General features: G+C 34.4%; 1 protein-coding gene and 1 long non-coding RNA gene across 2 annotated transcripts; both read right to left on the bottom strand.

Moving 5' to 3' along the window:
* Positions 1–4,485: 4,485 nt before the first annotated feature.
* Positions 4,486–6,330, bottom strand: LOC128548202 (thrombospondin-2-like). The gene is made up of 3 exons (XM_053522652.1): positions 6,177–6,330; positions 5,204–5,368; positions 4,486–4,867 (listed from the first exon to the last, which is right to left on the bottom strand). Exons 1-3 carry the CDS (start codon positions 6,328–6,330, stop codon positions 4,536–4,538), a joined length of 651 nt encoding a protein of 216 aa, XP_053378627.1. The 3' UTR covers positions 4,486–4,535.
* Positions 6,331–7,194: 864 nt separating this feature from the next.
* LOC128548311 (uncharacterized) lies at positions 7,195–9,709 on the bottom strand. Its single transcript, XR_008366931.1, has 5 exons — positions 9,665–9,709; positions 8,458–8,537; positions 8,135–8,203; positions 7,651–7,780; positions 7,195–7,317 (listed from the first exon to the last, which is right to left on the bottom strand). It is a non-coding gene; the product is annotated as an uncharacterized LOC128548311 (long non-coding RNA).
* Between the last annotated feature and the right edge of the window lie 9,406 nt (positions 9,710–19,115).

The following is a 19,115-nucleotide window of genomic DNA, read 5'->3' as shown; positions in this document are numbered from 1 at the left end:
CAACAACAAAGTTTTGACAAGTGTCATGAAAACATAAAGAATTTTCATTATTTAAAATTTTAGCAACATAAACTTATTGAATAATTTATCCTTACTGTGGTTTCTATATTAAAAAGATATATATTTTTGCGATAACTGACTTCTAACATTTTTTTTCTGATGTTTCACTGCACAACAGTAGTCTTCCAATAAAATTCAGTATTGTACTCAACACTGTTAAATAACCTCATAACATGACAAGAAAGCAAATACATGTATTCACACATTTCTATTGCACGACTTGGAACAAATCAAAAGCTTTCCAACAAACATTCGAGGTCCATAGTTAGATTTGTGCACACTGTATCATGGTTTTCTTCCAGCCAAAAAATTCGCAAACAACTTTTTATCAAATTTTTAACCAAAATCGTACTTATTATCGAATAGAAGATGTTCTATTTAAGAACTTTAGTGCTCACACTAATATTTTTCGTTCATTTAATCAGTAATAAGAAGTTATCGCGTTTATTTTTCAAAAGAAGTACTGCTGTGTAAAGGGAAGTAATTCCGAATGACTTTTTATTAAGGAATCGGAAGAGTTGTCCCGTCCTGTACGAAGAATATGGTTGTTAAACTTTTTTGAGCCTTAGGTTTAAATATACAGTCAATCTAGCTCGAGAGACCACGTCTGTTAAGACACCACTTGTATTTACAGACGAGTGTCCAGTCTCATTTTATGATGTTGAAGAACCAAAGCGACCAGTTGCATTAAGTGACCACTTATTGCTCTTTCCTTAGATGGTCTCATATTGCATGTTTTACTGTATTTAGATCACCTTTAGAAGTATCGGCTGATTTACGCTTTAGTGAGTTTTCTAGATAATTTACAATCTTTAATATGTTGACGGACTTGTCGTGTGTTTATGTAAATATTTCTTTTTGTCTTGAAAAGTCGCTAAATAACTGGTCTTGTTTGTTTTCATTTATAAATAATTACACCAAATTTATATACCGCAATTTTCATGATAAACACACGTTCAAAGGCGCTTTACATACAAAGGCAACCACTCAGGGCGCCAACTCATCCTCTATCAGTATAGAAATATATCGATCTGACCAAATGGACAGAAATCCACCATAACAGATAGATAGATAGAGAGAGAGAGAGAGAGAGAGAGAGAGAGAGAGAGAGAGAGAAATCATTTAGATACAGACATATTCGGCTTACTTAGTCTAGCTCTTTGACAACAGACAGTCTGGTTCTTTAACGTACTTGGTACGAAGGCCCGATATACGCGAAGCCATCTTTACTGAGAAGAACCAGTTCTGACCTTTGATTAGGTAGGGGACACTTAGTTTAAATATATTTATTTCGTAATGTACATTTAAGCATGACAACTGACAAGACTACACACAATAGGAAAAGGATCGGAACGATAGAATTAACTAAAATAGTTCCTCTCCTTACAGATGAATTACATACAATAATGGCAGGCATTGAATATACGATCTTAAATACATTACTGTAACATTGAACTAAGCTGTTTTATTAAACATTGATATTTTTGAAAATGGTGAACAAGAAAATTTGAAAAGTAGTGAGAAGAGTACGTAACAATTATCAAGTAGTAATCTTAAATTAATTTTTTCATAGCTTCATTTTTAGAGCAGTAGTAATTCAAAATAGTAACTATGTCTTGTTAAATATCACTAGTTGTTTTACCTATGCAACTGCGTACTGAAGTATGAAATAACTACCTCAGAAAACTAACTAGCAGAAAATAATAATAAATATTGAAAATTGGCGCATATGCGAAGTATAAAAGAGAGGTAATTTTGAAAAGAAAGTAGAGAAGATTGAAGAGTCGGGGAATGGTTAGGGTTCGTGTGACTTATCAGGCCGAACATACTTGGTATACTAACTATTGTCAAATCGCCTTGACGCTATAATGAAGCGATGTACAGCGTCAAATATCAACTTGTTTTGTTGCAAGCTTAAGTTATCATCGCCGTAGAGAACATTCTTGAGCGTGATGTCCGCTAGAGGTCTTATGCTGTCAAAGAGTTCTATTCTGATATCGGAGAAGTTGGGACAAAGGCATAGATAATGGAAGTAGTTTCAATGGCACCACATGCGCAGAAAGGCGAATGAATAATGTTTTTTGAGAATAAATCTTGGTTGAGACCGCTACAGTCAGTTCTAAGACGAGTATGAAGAACCTGTGCTCGCCGGGCACCATAATATAACAGTGAGTTGGGTTTGGGTTTATTAGTGTTTAGGTAGGACTTGAAAGAGTCTAAATGTCTGATGTCTTTGGCCTCGTTGGGTAGAGCATTCCAGCTGTCAATTGCCGAAGGGAGAAAGGAATTAATGTATTGGACAGTTCTACCACGGATATTGAGAAGATCGGCATCATTTCTCAGCCTCATTTGTGTAGCCTGACCTACCGTATCCGGAGCAAGGGACGACAGGTAGTCAGGAACAAGTCCATTTACCATCTTAAAGAAAAGAACAAGTTTATGTTTGTGTCGCCTTTCCCACAGGGGCTCCCATCCAGTTTATTGCTGTAAGTTACGAATGGAGCATAGTTTGGTGCAACCAGTAACAATACGGGCAGCCTCGTTTTGAATTTTCTCCAGATCATCTTTTTCGTATTGGCTACAGTTGTCACAAACTACATCTTCATATTTCATTATTGGGCGAATAAACGAAAGGTAAATGACTTCGAGTGATTTTCTATCTGAAAGGTATCTCAATCGTTTCATGATGTTGATTCTGGTCCAGGCCTTAGCTTTAATCAAATCAATCTGTTGATGCCATGTGCAATCATTGGAAATCACTACCCCGAGATGTTTGTGACTGTCGACAGAGGGGATTGTAGAATTGGTCATGCTGATGGAGGGATGAAATGGTTTCATCCTTTTACGAAAGATGACAAGAGATTCTGATTTTGCTGGATTAAAATTGACAAGCCATGTGTCGGCCCATTCCGTAATCCTGTTTACATCAGATTGTAGCTGAGTAGCGGTCGCAAGAGGGGATTCTACGATCATAAACAGACTGGTGTCGTCTGCGAAAAGGTTTATATTAGATTCGATATCAGTGACAATGTCGTATATATATTCAAGGAAACCTAAGGGACCAATAGTGGACCCTTGAGGGACACCGGCTTGTATTTTAGCGATGCTTGAGGACGCTCTAGGAATAACGACCCGTTAACACCTGTTAGAAAGATAGTTGGAGAACCAACGCAGTAGATTTCCACGGATACCCGCGCGCTCAAGCTTGTAGAGAAGACCGCGGTGCCAAACCTTATCAAAAGCCTTGCTAATATCAAAAATATAACCCTGACTTCTAGTCCTTTATCGAGAGCACTGCAAAATGTATTGTAGAGATAGGCCAATTGATTCACAGTGGAGTCACCTGGCATGAAACCAGAATGGCAACAAGTAAAGAAATTAGTGTCATGGAAGAAATTAAACAGATGTTTGAATATGATTTTTTCGAAGACTTTCTCAATAGTATCAAGAAGTGAAATGGGGCGATAGTTGGATGGTAAAGATGGGTCACCTTTCTTAAATATGGCACACACATCCGACAGTTTCCACACTGAGGGCATTGTCGATGAGCTCAAAGAGGCATTGAAGAGATCGCAGATGGGGATGGAAAGCTGATCACAAGCTTCGACAAGAACTCGGTTGCTAATGCCGTCAGGACCAGACGCTTTGGCTACATCTAAGCACTTGATAGCATCGATAACTTCCGAGGGGTGTATTATAATTGAGTCCAGGGGACACTTAAGGGTATCTCAGAGTTTGCAGTGTCTGTACAGAAATAACTCTTACTAACTAATGGAAGCACTTTCTAAATTTCGAAACAAATGACATGAATCGGAATGTATAATAAATAATATATGGCGTTCTAATGGCCTATTGTGTTTATCAAACACTTCTAAGATGCTGCAAAAACAAATGCAGTAAACAATAAGGTGTGTTCATATTTTCTTGTTAATACGTATTGTACATATGAATAGAGAAACAAACAGTTATGTAAATATAAGCAAGATAGCTTGTCCAAGCCCCTGCAACAGTAAAATAACGGCGTCTGCTATGCGTGCATTGAAATTGCGCATAAACATTTTAATATATATAAAAAAACATTATACAGTCAAACCTTGCTGTAAGGACTAACCTATGACAATTTAAAAAATGTTGTCTTTGTTGACAAGACGCAGTTTGTCTCTAAAAATAAATGAATTTTCACTGTTTATGATTAAATGGAAAAGAAAATACTGTCCTTTATATTAAGCAGATTTCATTTTATGCAGCTGTGGTCCTTAACGCAAGCGTGACTGTATATACGTATATGTGTTTATAATATTTTGCTGTACCGAAATTCAATGAAAGTGGAAATTTATAATTTTCATATAATTTTTGACACCACGTTAGTGTTACAATTTAGTTTCACCATGCATACATAGTTGCAGGTGAACTAACATGCCTGAAAAGAAATTCCTCAGGTAAGAATTCTGACTAATATAATTGTGGCTTGTGTATTATGTATGCGCCCATTGTACAATCACCTTTTCATTTTTCTTTACTCTAGCAGCAGTCTGAATCTGCGAGCAATGGGCTGCATTTGCATTGTATCCGTATGCAGAGGCATATGTTCTACCTCCAACCTTAATGTCAAAAAACAAATCGTGTAGACTCGTAAAACATAACTGTGCACTGAAAGAATGAGTTCCATCCACTGGTGCTGTGAATTCCCCTGTAGAAGCATTGTAAGCTCCTCCTTCATTAACGACACTACTGCTAAATATCATGGTCTGGCCAATATCGGGACTTTTGTCTGTCACATTGTATGCATTAAAGACAATGTTTGGAACTAAAAATATACATGTGTATAATTTGTAAGAAAAACATTGTCATATCAACTGCAATGGCAGGATTATGGGATGACACATCTGTCATTATCTGTCATGAAAAGATATATCTCAGATTATTTGTAAAAAATGTAAAATAATAGCTAGTATTTTAGGAATTTTCATTTAAGGAATTATCATTTTGAAAATATTTTCATCGATAGTTCATGATTTTTTTTTGTTATAAATATGGCAGTTCTGATTTCAATTTTAAAGTTTTAATTTTATTTCCCGGTAATGCATACTAGATTGGTAGTAATCATTTTGATAGTACTGGGATAACAGGTTGAATGACTTACTGCAAGAATTGTTGTTGCAAGCGGAATTTTGCCTGTTTTTCCCAACACAGTATTTGCCAGTAAAGGAAGGACTGGGATTTGTACACGTCCTTGATTGGGAACGTACACCTCCGCCACACGACACACTACAGCTGCTCCATGTGCTCCATTGAGACCATCCTCCGTCTAGATCAAATATAATAAAGACTTTCTTACAAACTTTCTTAATCACATAAGTACAATACTATGAGCTTATTAAGTTACAAAACTGTAAGCTTAAGGTTATTTGCCAAGTTCACGGATGATTATTATAAATAGTTACTAACCGGAAACGTCATTTTTCTCATATTGACGGCTAAACTTACATTGGGTGCGTGACGTCATTTCACTCAGTGAGTCGTTGCGTTAATTTGTGTCAATTTGTTTGTTTACGTCGCTAATATTATTCAAGCTAATGAACAAACTCATAATATTTGTATATCGATATGTGTAGATACGTAACTATGTAATAAAAAGAATTTTAGCTTTGCATCGAGAATTATGCACTCGTTCTTTAGCGGAATAATATTAATAGTACTTTTAATATGGAGTTTTGTATTAATTAGGTTAACCAATGTTAGAGGGTAAAGCAGAACAACGTTGAAGAAAAGTTGCGCATTCACATATGTATGACAACTTTAACAATAGTAATGAATAATGTTGAAAGCGTGAGTAAGAACTGATTTTACTTGACGCTGTTATCGTGCCTATTCAAATTCTGTTCCCATAATGCAATGCTTGATGATTGGCTTTCCGTCCATAACATTCATGTATGTATCTTAATATTTAAAATGTACATATTGGGAAATAAAAATATGTTTAAAATGTACATATTGGGAAATAAAAATATGTTTAAACCAATGCTTGATAATTGGCAATTTTCTGCCTTGTCACAAGTTATGGCATGAATAACACAATTGTAACATTTTAAATTATTAATAAGAAGGGTGTTTACTTGCACATGGTCCTGGCATACATAGCCTGTCATCCACCGGGTCCCCAAAACAGTGATCCCCAAATCTGGAAGGATTTGTGCAGTTGCGATGACGTTCCAGTATCATAACTGACAGAGCATGCCTCCCAGTCAGACCACTTTGTCCATCCGCCATGCACTTGAAACACACAAAATGACAAATTTACCGTCTATTGTTATAGAATTTTCTCACTATGGGCATTAGTACACATAGATATAGATAGCAGTACTTTTTTTTCATAAAAGAGTCGGCGTAACCGGAAAGACCAAAGTTCTAAAATGTTAAGAAATTTTTAAATATTCGTTTAACACTGTGTAATGTAAAGTAATGCTGGCACTGTTAGCTTACAACGTAAGCATAAAACAATACAATTTAATGCTTGGTGACATTGATAAATACATGAGAACATTAATTACTAAGAGACAGAAAAGCTCAATTTATGAGGTAAGGTGCAAAAATATACAAAGCCTATATTAAATTTTGAGAGAGTTATAATGACATTGTTAGCTATGGTGGCTGATTTATGCCATCTCGATCTGTTGCAGCGCCACAACGACAAGTGTCGTAATGGTGCCCCGCCAAACGTCGCCTCGCCGAATGTCGCCCGGTCGAACGCCGTTATAGCGACCCAACTCTGCCGAATGTCGCCTCGCCGAATGTCGCCACACCAAACGTCACCCCGCCGAACGACGCCCCGCCAAACGTCACCCGCCCCGAACGTCTCCCCACCGAATGTCTACCAGACGTTTAGTGGGGCGACATTCGGTGGGGTGACGTTTGGCGAGACGCTGCGACAGAACGGAATAACGAAATGGCACAAAACAACCATCATAGTTAGCTCAGGTCTTTCAATCGTTTACGTTAAATCGAAATGGCAACTACATGTTTGCATTTGTATGATACGTATACTCATGTTACTCCTTGTTACCAAAACCATATCAGTTTAATTCTATCCATAAATGCTATATATGAATGTACAGAACTGTCTAAAACTGTTACCCAGAGAGCAGAGGTCGCAAAATCGAGGACAAATTGTTTTTGCATGATGGATGTCTTCTCAAATATTTGTCACCGTGTTCAGGAATGCACAGTCGATTTTAACGTCATCTATGCATGTAGTAGCTGGAAAAAAGTGTACCGCTATTAAGACAAAATGTCTGTGATACTATCATTAATAACCATATCACTTTTAAGATTACGATATTGATTTATTCATTTCGAGATATTCGTGTTTGCATATTTTTGAACATGGCTTTTCTTGTTTTTGCATTAGTTTTATAAAAGCTCGTTCTCGTCAATGGAATGTTCGTTCAAACACAAATATATTATTATTGTCATAAATATATATATATATAACTCTTGTATTCAGAAATGATGCTGCAATGTATAAAATGCTACTTTTTTGTCTTAGATTATACTTCTTAAATTGAAAACATTGCAGAAAGGTCTCCGTACGTTTGAGATGTTCGCAGAGATGTTTATTACAATCGTCAGTGCCGCAACATTCATGACAATGGTCAGTTTGTCGTTCCTGTAAATCTCGACCCGCCAGTTCGGATGCACCGCCCCCGTGGGTACCGCATTGCTGAAATACATTATATAAAAGAGTAAGCATCTATCGTAAATATAAACCTTTGATGTAATAACAAACGTAACGGTTTCTTGAAAATGCCTTCACACATGTTCAAGTTACATGATAATGTAATCATGAGCATCACTTTTCAAATCTTTTATAAACGTACGGGCATTCTTACTCTTAGAAATGTATTTGTACCAAGATATAATTTTATCTGTATACATGTATATTTTCTCTATACGATACTTTACGGTTCATATTGATATGCGCTGGAATGAAATTTGCTCGTTTCTTATTTTGTTTTTTCTTATTGAGGTGTGGTTATTTGAAAAAGGCCAACTGTTGTAATATAGTCATAATTACATGTTTGTCTATACATCCTAGTGTATAAATCCGAGACTGTCCATTAGTTGTTGTGTCTTGGTAGCATGACTAAAACAGTAACAAATATTATAAAAGAGATCTTAAAATCCCAAAGTCATCCTACTACCTAAGTCATCCTAACCATATAGAATCATTCATAGCAACACAAGAAAAAACAAACAAAAAACTTTAAGATGAAATATAATTTTTTAAAAATGCATTTGTTATTTGTAATCTTTCTATTTTGTATAGTATGTTGTATGACAACTTTTACGAAATGTATTAGAAAACAACTAAAATACTGGACAGTTAAGAACACTCACGTGACCGGCGCTGCACTGAACAGTGTGAGTACAGTTGTTTATATCCTCAATGTTGGAACAGCTATAACACTCAAGCGATGCTGCAAACAGAAAACTGTAAGGTAATGGCTTCACCACATGTTTTATACGACAGAATGTGTGTGGCGCTACATATTGTTCTTCGTGTATTTGACGCATTTTGCTTTTAATTCATATTTTTGTAATTAAATCTAATTTATTCAATCGAAACTTTGCTGACAAATCTGGGAAGCTAAATATTTTACCACATGTTATATTGATGGGAGCATGGTCTTTTAACTTGGTTCCATCTACCTAAAGTATTGAAGTGAAATAAAGCATAGGCTTGAAAAAATGCCCCAAAATGGCAATGTGGAGATCAGGTGCATACAAATTGAATACTCCCTAATTTTGTATTTTTATGCACCTGGCCACCACATCAAAAATATTCGGCATCTTTTCAAATATTCTTTTATGTTTTATTTTAAAAACTTCGATACCACTGGCATCTGACCAGAAAGAAAATGCCATTAAAGTATAACTTTATGTTATAGTCAACCCTGACCCTGTACATATTTAGGGGTAAATAATGACATGTACACAACGCCATGATTATTACCCTCTAACCTGATGCTAGTGTTCGGCACTACGAATATTTTCCAACTAATAACACGTTATAATAGACCCAATTCCAACATCAAGATTCTTACGTGATGATAACAGAAACTTTACAAGCTCAATTTGCTTTGAAAAGTGTTGATAATAAAAAGGCGTCAAAATAGAAATTCAATTTTATCACATCAGTTCTGATGATTTTAAGACTAAGTATATATGCAAAATCTGAATTCAAACGAAGCATTTAAACTTCATCAGTTTTCACTGCTTGAAAAATAGTATCAACTTGTGACGTATTACATTTCATTCTGATATATACGGTTTTCTGTTAGGGACAGCACGTACTCCAATTATCAATGCGAACCTCGAAGGTAAGCTAATGAAGCAATGAAGTTTTCACGATTCGCCATCGTCGCATCGCGCTTTGCGTTTATATGCGGCGAGTACGCTAGCCCTAACGGAACACCATAGGTATCACTTAAAACATTACGGAACGTCAGGGCAGGTGACTATAGTCACAGACTTTGACTATAATATAAACTGCGGAACTACACTGGAGAAAAGAAAGAACAATGTGCTAGAATTCTATACAAACCTGCGTATCTTGTATTTGCAAGTATGAAACAACATATCAGCAAAGCTGAAATAAGCGAAAAAGGCAATCAGTAATCAGAATTTAGTCTACGATGGAATAAATATATATTGCCTGAATAATGAAAGTCAATCTAATTGACTCAGAAACTAAAGGTTGATTTCTGTGTACACAGGTCAAAATTATGGCATAATACAAAAGTCCGCAGATCCTGCTATTGGTTATACTTAGAATATCGGTAGGTTGATTTGCTTAAGCCTTTCTCGCACGGGGCGTGTGCTCAATGTACTATTATAATCGACCATATAATAAAAGTAAACCATATATACATGTAGGTATATATAATACCATTGGAGTAGCTAGGCATTCTAAAGCACACGAAATAATCAAATTGTTTAATATTCATATTGTTGATATTAATCACGAAATAATCTTATTCAACGCCAGTTTCAGTTTTAAGTAATACAGTAAAATGATCATATGGTTCCATATCCCTTTGAAAAATCCTGTCGACTATCAATACATATATAACGTAACCTCTTTCAACGAAACTTCTGGTGAGCAAATACCTCCATATCAAGACATTTATTTCCTCTCCTTATAAATTAAATGCCCAATAAATTTAACTTTGCAGAGAAACAGCCTCTCTACAACAGACATATTTCAGTCTTCCTAGCTTCGTTCATTAAGAGAGGATTTACATTTAAATCAATTTCAGAACAACTTACGAAAGTTAGAAAGCCAGTATCGTTTCATCCTTTCTGCTGATGGCTGCCGCTTGTGAGACAAGATAATGAAAAAATGTCAGTCTGTCGTATTTATAATGTTAATGTGACACACATTTGATAAGTTGAAAAGTATAATCCATGACCCTTCCCAGGCATTGCTGCCCTAGCCGATTTCGTGTTTATTTCGAAACATTAAGTGTCTCTTTCAGGTAGAGAATTAACGATTTAAAACATTGCCATATGATGCAGAAAATGTTTTAGTTCGTTGCTTACGAATACAGTTCATTTGGTGCAACAAAACAATTCTTTCGTTCAAATGCTTATTGTTCGTGGCCCGTACCAGGATAGTCTTTTTACTAAGCATGGTGTAGCTCTGTCGCGCCTTTGATATGCTATTTCTTTGCTTTCGTTGCGCAAAATCGTTTTTGATAATAATGTACGGTTCTTTCACGCCACGGGTTTTATCTTGGGGAGTCTTCTCTCAAAAGACTAGAAGAAATGAAACATCGACAGACAAACGCCGCCATATGTTAGTTTTTTAGTCTGGCAAGAATACTTTATAAGTTCAGTTTTACAGGCCAAAGAGCTTTTGATACTGACTTTTATGGTTCTCATCTTCGGTAAGCAAGAACTTTAAATAATGTCATAGGAGCAACATAAACTCGAAGGTCACGTACAATTGATAATTAAAATATTAATAGTTTTATCATACTGCCCTTTAATGAATGACATCATTTTAAACTCGTTTATGTATGTTTTTGAAAAACTTAATAATTGATAAACTTTAGCAATGACCTGCGTTGGACCCTAGCCATTAAGTTGCTATTCTTCTTAGAGGTCGAAACAAATGACTTACTTTACAATATCTGCCCATCCATTTCTACTAATATATGTATGTTAAATTTGTACATGCACATATATAAATGTCGTAAAGACAGTGCTACATTTATAGATGCTCCAAAGGCATCAAGTATGTTTTGTGCACACACTGTGCGGGGCAAGACTATCAGGAAAACAGTTTCCTTAGCAATAACCACATTCACATTTCTCTAATTGCAATAGACATTGATAGCGAACAGCATGGATCCTGACCAGACTGTGCGGATGAGCAGGCTGGTCTGGATCCATGCTGGTCGCAACTCCACTATGTTGGGTTTCTCATGGCGCGGCTCAAATAACAAAAATAAAAAATCACAACGCTATACATTTAAAGATAACACTGCCAAAAACGCCAATCTCACATTCAGTGTGAAAAAAATAATGCACTCACCACATGTTTGAAATAACCGCCCATCGTGTATAAATAGTGTTAACGCACGGTTTTGCTATAAATTATTTCTAAAATATACAGAGCTTGAACATTTTTGTGTTTAACTGTTAATTAAATAAGTCATTTTAGAATCTATGTTTTCCGGATAAATAACGTAGAGCTATTACTCCCGGTTTATCAAACGTGCAGAACTACCTTAAATACACAGTGAGCAACTCTAGCATAAAGTAGATTATCGAAAGGTTAATGTTTATTTTGTTTCACTGAAATGTTCAGATTGATATTATCTTGCAGGTTATTTTCTGCAACTGCTTGTTATTCCGGTACAAATCTTTCGTTAGTGAAAGTTAATTTAGAATGAGGGAGACCACTGGTAAGCGAAAATAGGATGGTCTCGACATAATTAAAATTATATGACATTTTAGACATTAAAAGTCAATTTGACCTGTATCAAAAACTGTGGTTTGCACTTAATTACCAAATATATAGATTTCTACTTCTAAAGAGTGGTTTGTGTTATCTCAAAGGGGCATTAATACAGGTCATCAAAACAAAATTTAAAGCGAAATTGTCAACAATTTATTGTAATACTTTACATTTTCTGTGTACATGCATCAATAAGTTTCTGTGGAGGGAATTTCTACGGGCTTAAGCTAGTTCAATTCAATCCACTTGTCTATACTATGTGTAAAACTGTATAATTATCATTTGCTATGCGATAAAATATAAAAGAATAAATATGTTTAAACCAAATAAGTTTCTAAAATGTACTTTGACTTTGGATTTTAAACTAACGCAGTGTAATTTAAATATTAATAAAGTTTGACCTGACTAAAAAAGCGTCTCTCTATAAAAATATCCCATTTTTGGCACCTGATATAAGTTACATTCGTGTGAATTGTAACACAAGTATCTACAGCAAAAGTGTCTCCACTCAATTTATTTCTAACCGATGATCATGGTTTCCGTTCAAAATTTGATGAAAAGTTGTTTTCGATCTTTTTAATAAGACTTTATAGGAATAGATTCTACCATATTTTTTGTTGTCGCGAAGCGTCGATCCCTCTACGGTAACATGCAATATATACCAAATGAGATATACTATCGAATTAAAAAATGTGGTCTTCTGACAAGTGCACAGATCATCTAACTTCGGATGTTTTGGAAGAATAGGTTTTTTTCTTATGCATAATAAGAGTCCACACAACATGTCCGAACCGCAACGTCTTGCACATCAGTACAATTATGTGCAGTATTGTTTTTATTCCAAAATGTACCTTTAAATTGATACAAACGCATATTTCTGGGCTGGATGATGGCCTGTAAAGATTTCCGATTGAGACTTTGCCTTATCTTATAGTTTTGATTTGTATTTATAAGTAAAACAACATGCCAATTTCCATTTTATTATTATCTTAGGCACATTTGTTCGTCCAAGGTCTTGAAGGCAATATAGAAGCCTGCATGGTCAACTGTGAATTACACAGTAGAGTCAGCATCTAATTTCGGGTGTCATTGTAAAGCCGACCCTATAGTACTCAGTATTGGTATTTAATACCTTTAAATATATTTTAATACCTTCAAGAATGGGGGAACAAAATTGGAGTGATAAAATGACACTTAATATGTCATTTATTGTCTCGCGATCTGACCTCATATAACAACCAAATTGCCTCATTCTTTCGTGACTTGAATATAATTATCTGTAATTTAGAATACCTTTGCATTAAGCAAAGTTTAATCCAATATATTGTTCGTAACATTAATGCCGAACTGACTGGTGGAATACAGATATAATGTACCATTGAACCACCAAATTAAATTTAGAAATTGAAAAATCACGAAGACACAACATAGAATTATCAATCGATTAATAATCATTGCTATACTAAATGATATTTTTCTCTATATACTCATACTGTTATACATTTTCTTTCAATGGATTAAGTTGTTGATAAAGTGTCCTAGTACAATGTAAAATAAAATGGACCTGGGCCTCAATAATAGCTTTAGCGAGATACTAAGAATCCAGGAATACAATTCAAGGAGTGACGATAACAAATTGAAACATCTGTTAACCTTATACATGTATCCTCGTAAATGTGCAAAATTCCTTGTAAAACCTGGACAATAAGAAGGAACGCTATATATTCATGAACTATGGTTCTATAATTTTCATATTACGGTCATTCATTTTAATTTATTTGTATCTATGTGTGTTAGGAAGGTATCCGATTACTCGAACTCGTTTACCAAAAAGATGACGCCAAGGCTGTGTTCTTTGGTCTCGGTCATTTGGGGTCCATTATGGAACACTTCACTGAGCACAAATCACTCCATTCTTGTTTTGATTAGACTTACAAAGTCTGTTGAGATCAAATAGTCTGTAATAATATTAATTTCTTCATACTGACATTAAATTATTTTCTCAGAAAAACATTTTCTCTCTAGGCTCTCTCTACCTTGCTCACCAAGTCAAGAAAGCAAAGCACTGCTTATTGAACTCTTGGGGCAGTCAGCCAAAGGTTACATTACATCATGAACACGCTTGCAATGATCTTAATGAGATGGTGATTACTAGCGAGTATGAAATCTGTCCGGTTCAGAATCGCATTTGTCCAGTCGTTAGAGACAGAGGCAAGAGATATTGTAAATTCTTTTAGAAAGTGGTATCAGAGAGGATTGATTTTATGGCCAGGTGCTTTACATTCAATGACTCTAACGACTGATGCCAGTCTATGTTTTGATCTGTACCTAGGCCATGCGAATCAATCAACCGTAACGATTTAGTTAACGTGACGATAACAATTGTTTACAATATGTGACTTATAGGCCCATTGGGCCGGGTTGTTAGAATATGTATTATGATATAAATGCATTTTGGTTATGCAAAACATAATGTCACTTTGATAAACTATATTTTATTCTATTCTATTCTAAAAACAGTATATATTAAGATGCGTCCATCCACGAAAATAATTGCTTTGTTTAAAATGGAAAGCATGTACAATTACTGGGGTTTGTGTGGAATGGAGGGGTTGAGTGGCTTTGGGATTATTGTATATTTAGTGATACAGGGAGAAGTATTTCTCTATGAACCATATGATAAAAGAACAAATTATCTCCGGATAGTTTGCAGTCATTAAGGACACGTTTCCGACGAAATATTTTAGCATTGGTGTAATACACAATAAGTGAGCCGCACCATGAGAAAACCAACATTGTGCATTTGCAGCTAGCATGGATCCACATAAGCCTGCGCATCCGCGCAGTCTGGTCAGGATCCATGCTGTTCACTGTTAAAACCTATTGCAATTAGAGAAAGCGTTAGCGAATGGCATGGATCTTGACCAGACTGCGCGGAGGCGCAGGCTGGGCTGGATCCATGCTGGTCGCAAATTAACTGTGTTGGTTTTCTCATAATGCGGCTCAAGTATTGAAATTTTCTTACTGTAATTTGTGCTCATTAAATAAATCCTCAATACATATATGAAAATAAGGGATCTGTTTTGACTAAATTTGCAAGTAGATTTTCAGATTTAGCAAGTAAGAAAAAAGCTACTTGCTAAAATTTGCAAATGGTCAAAAAAGTTAAATTTGAGCTCTGCAAATGCAAACCGAAGCCGCTCACATTACTTGTTGGAAAACTGTTCCAATGCATTCGATTCATGTTCTAGGATTCCGCAATCGAGCATGCCCTTAACAATATGATGAATTTCTTGAAGTATTTTGAGGGTATGAAACTGGTTGTTTTATGGTGCAAAATTTAGATATTTATGGTGCTTAAGTTTAGGCAAGTAAAATGAGTGTTGGGCTTGGAAAATTTCCTATGTGGTTGCCAGAACGGGTTAGTTGAAATCTGAATTTTCTACACTGCATGCATACTCATATACAGCTGAAGTTCTACGTTTATAAATCATGGCCGTCAGATACCAATAAACAGTCGTCACAGTTAGCCATTTGTTAGCTCCTACGTTCATTCTAAACTGAGGAAGGTAGAACAAATACTTCTAGCTGCTTTACCCATCTTTTTTCGCCTTTTAATAATATTGATCAAACTGAAGGTCAGAGACCACCAAGTCAAAACATTACAGCGAATTCACTGGAATAAAATAATGTTTGGCCGTTCTGACTGGTCATCATGTAAACAAACCCATACATTGATTATATTTTCAAAACTGAATTTTTCATACATTTTGACAAAATTTGCTACAGTTTAATTGTATTGAAAAAAAAGTTTTATCTAACAAATTTCTCCCGCCATGCCAACGATGTAAATAGGGTCATCTCATTCACATGAAAATTACTTAAATAAAGTATCACTAGTCATATGTTTTTCGTCTGATATTTTGATGGAACTAAGACAGTTCTTGAAAAACGTGATTAGCTCTGTTTCGATTTATGGAAGGCCGTACATGCCGTAATGTTATAATGGAACTATTTGGAAAAACAGTTGGTAGTGTCTAACCTGAAAGTATGCAGTGAAATATGAGTGATACAACATGTCGACTTGGCTGGCGACAAAGAATCGGTACATAATTTTCTTCGTAATTTATCAGCGTTAACTGATCCTTTGAATGAATTATCACGACAGATTATCTCTTGTTTGTAATATTGGTCTACGCTGTTATTTACGAGTTTTGATTGCATTTTAAAACTAATGACAATGTTTTACTTCGTCTGTTTTTCATATATCACTGTATAGATAATTTTGCAACTTCTTTCTCAAAAGAAAATTTTCAGATTTTCATATAAAACAACTTGTAGTAGAACTTTTTTTATTTATTTTCTTGTTTTGGTTTGCCTGCTTTCTGAAAGCTATGAGTAAGAAAACATGTCTTTTTTGTTGGGGTCTCTTTCTATCAATTGACAATGTTTGATTTGTGTTTTTTACAGGCTTTCATCTTGAGAGCAGGGAGCTACAGAATGGAAGGTCAACAAATCCAGTACACTTGAAAAGCAAGAAAGAAATACCAGAAAGTATGAAAAGACAGAAGAATAAGGAAACTTGAAAAAATAAACTTTTTAAAGATAAGAATTCAGGATATACATGGAAACTAATTTTTTAATGAGAACAGCAGTGATTGATTAAGCTCTGTTAATTTCAGAGATGAACTACTATTATCACATTGGTATTGTTATGCACATAAAATATACTATTGTTTCGTTAAATCTTATTTCGATAATTGTTTTCTGGTTTATTTTGCAAAGGTTGTCTGGTAGTTAACATTTTTATATTTTAGTAATATTTTCCACGAAATTTAAAAGAGAATATTTTGTTTTTGTTGAAAAAATGGTACATTGTAAAATACAGTATAAAGCAAGTCACTTTTTCTTTTCTTGATACATACTTATTTCAAGCCTGACAAAAGCATCCAGTAGACTGTATTGTTAGTAAAAGTTTTTATTCACAGATCAGCTTTATTTCATGAATGGATAAAACAAACTAAATGATCTGTGATAGTGTATATAAAAGCAAATTTAGTTGTTTTACCAACCATGGTACTAAAGAGTGAGTAATTTCAAAATTACAATAAAGACAAATAATAAAATCAAGCCTGCACAAGAAGGCTTATATGTCTCCCTTGTCTATGCTCTTAACCTGCCGGGATGCAAATAAATTTGCACATGTGTGTCTGTCTGTTACAATCTTTTTAGTAGTGAGTTGCCATCTAGTAAATTATCAGTTTGTCTGATTTTTAGCTTAGCTGAGCACAAGGTGAGCTATTGTGATCACCCTAAGTCTGTCATTTTGCATTTTCAACAATTTGACTGTTAATATCCTAGGTCAGTTCTGAAATTGGGATAACTATGGTCAAAAACCAGTTCACTAGATAAAGTAATAGAAAAAAAACTGTGTAAACACTCTAGGAATCACTTTTTCTGTTTGATCTTAAAATATTTTATTAATGTTTGTCTCCCTGTAATCTAGGTCTGGATTACCTTAGGTAAAAAACTAGACCACTTAGATAAAATCATATATGATATAAAAACCTTGTTAACACTCTAGAGGCCACATTTAGGTTTGGTCCTAAAACTTTGTCAGAATGTTTGTCTCCCTGTAAATTGCGCAAAAGATACTATGAATGTGATGTAAAAATTACGGGTTCTAAAATGTATGTGTTCTAACTTGAAGATCATTCAAATGATTTAAATGTTGAATGTAGAAATTTGATCTTTGACCAGCTTTGAATATATGTGAAATCAATATAAAAAGTCAACCCTTTTATTGAAAGCACGTGCTTCTTTTATTGATGACACTGTTATTTACTTGTTCTATTACTATATGTATCATACATTAAATATTTAATTGTTCATCTTTTGATCTTTCTATACAAATGTATACATGTACTTTATAAATCTTTATTCTATATAATAGAATCTTATGATTTTTAAAGAAAAATGTGTCTATGTGATGAATACAGTCTTGTGACTCTAGTTATGGAATGATAATTTATACTTAAGAAACGTATACCTTTTCGTTTTCATTTAAATATCTCTTTATAAGATTATTATGAGTTAATCACATATTATAATACATTGTGTTATTCCTGCAGAAATTGAAATGAAAGATATTCGATCAAATTCTTTCAATGATAATCTATTTTCACAGTATAATATCAAATTGTTCAAGAAATATTCCAATCCATATAACATAAGTTTAGCTCAGGCTCCATATTTTCGTGCACTCTTAGACTATTTTTTTTTATCTTATTTCAAACAATTCTGAGGTTAAAAATTTTCATGAAAGATTGAAATTTTCTTAGCTGTTTTCCTTGAAAATCTTAAACATAAACGGGCAGAATCTTAAAAGTATCATGAATTCATGAAATGTTAAGGACGGTCGTCTTCAAATTTAAGATAAAGACTCGACTTCTAAAACATTTTTCCCTATTATTTTATTCTATCTTAGAAAAGATCTTAAAAATATCTTTCTCAGTCATATATATCCTTTACGAAAATACGGGCAGAGATAATATTATATGCATATCATCAAGAATAAAATAACAGTAACTTGATCATATTTACCTTGGTTATAAATCCGTGCTTTCTGCAGACCAAATTAACAGAATATTCTTAACTAAATTTTGCACCACTTTTAAATTTTCAGCAGATTGACAATTACCACCAATAAACAAAGGATTCTCACTTTCCCAACACTTAACCCCACCCCTCTTAATTAATATACCTGATTATTAAATATCATGAAAAAGAGACCCCACAAGATTGGTGATGATCAGAATACAGGAGTAAATGTTACGTAATATCTTGATCAGAGGGTGCCGTATCCGGCTGAGCGTGCAATATCCGATCTCTAAGCTAATTTGCATAAAACGCAGGTAAATCCATGTAAAAATAAGTCCATTTTCACAATACAATAAAACTGTATGCTTAAAAAACGAATAAAACATAATTTAGTGGATGAATGATTTATAAAATTCAAGTATTATCAAAA

The sequence above is a fragment of the Mercenaria mercenaria genome, chromosome 14 (genome assembly GCF_021730395.1).
Source record: "Mercenaria mercenaria strain notata chromosome 14, MADL_Memer_1, whole genome shotgun sequence".
NCBI lineage: Eukaryota > Metazoa > Mollusca > Bivalvia > Venerida > Veneridae > Mercenaria > Mercenaria mercenaria.
The sequence above is the reverse complement of the archived record's forward strand: the minus strand, read 5'-3'. Positions and strand labels throughout refer to the sequence as shown.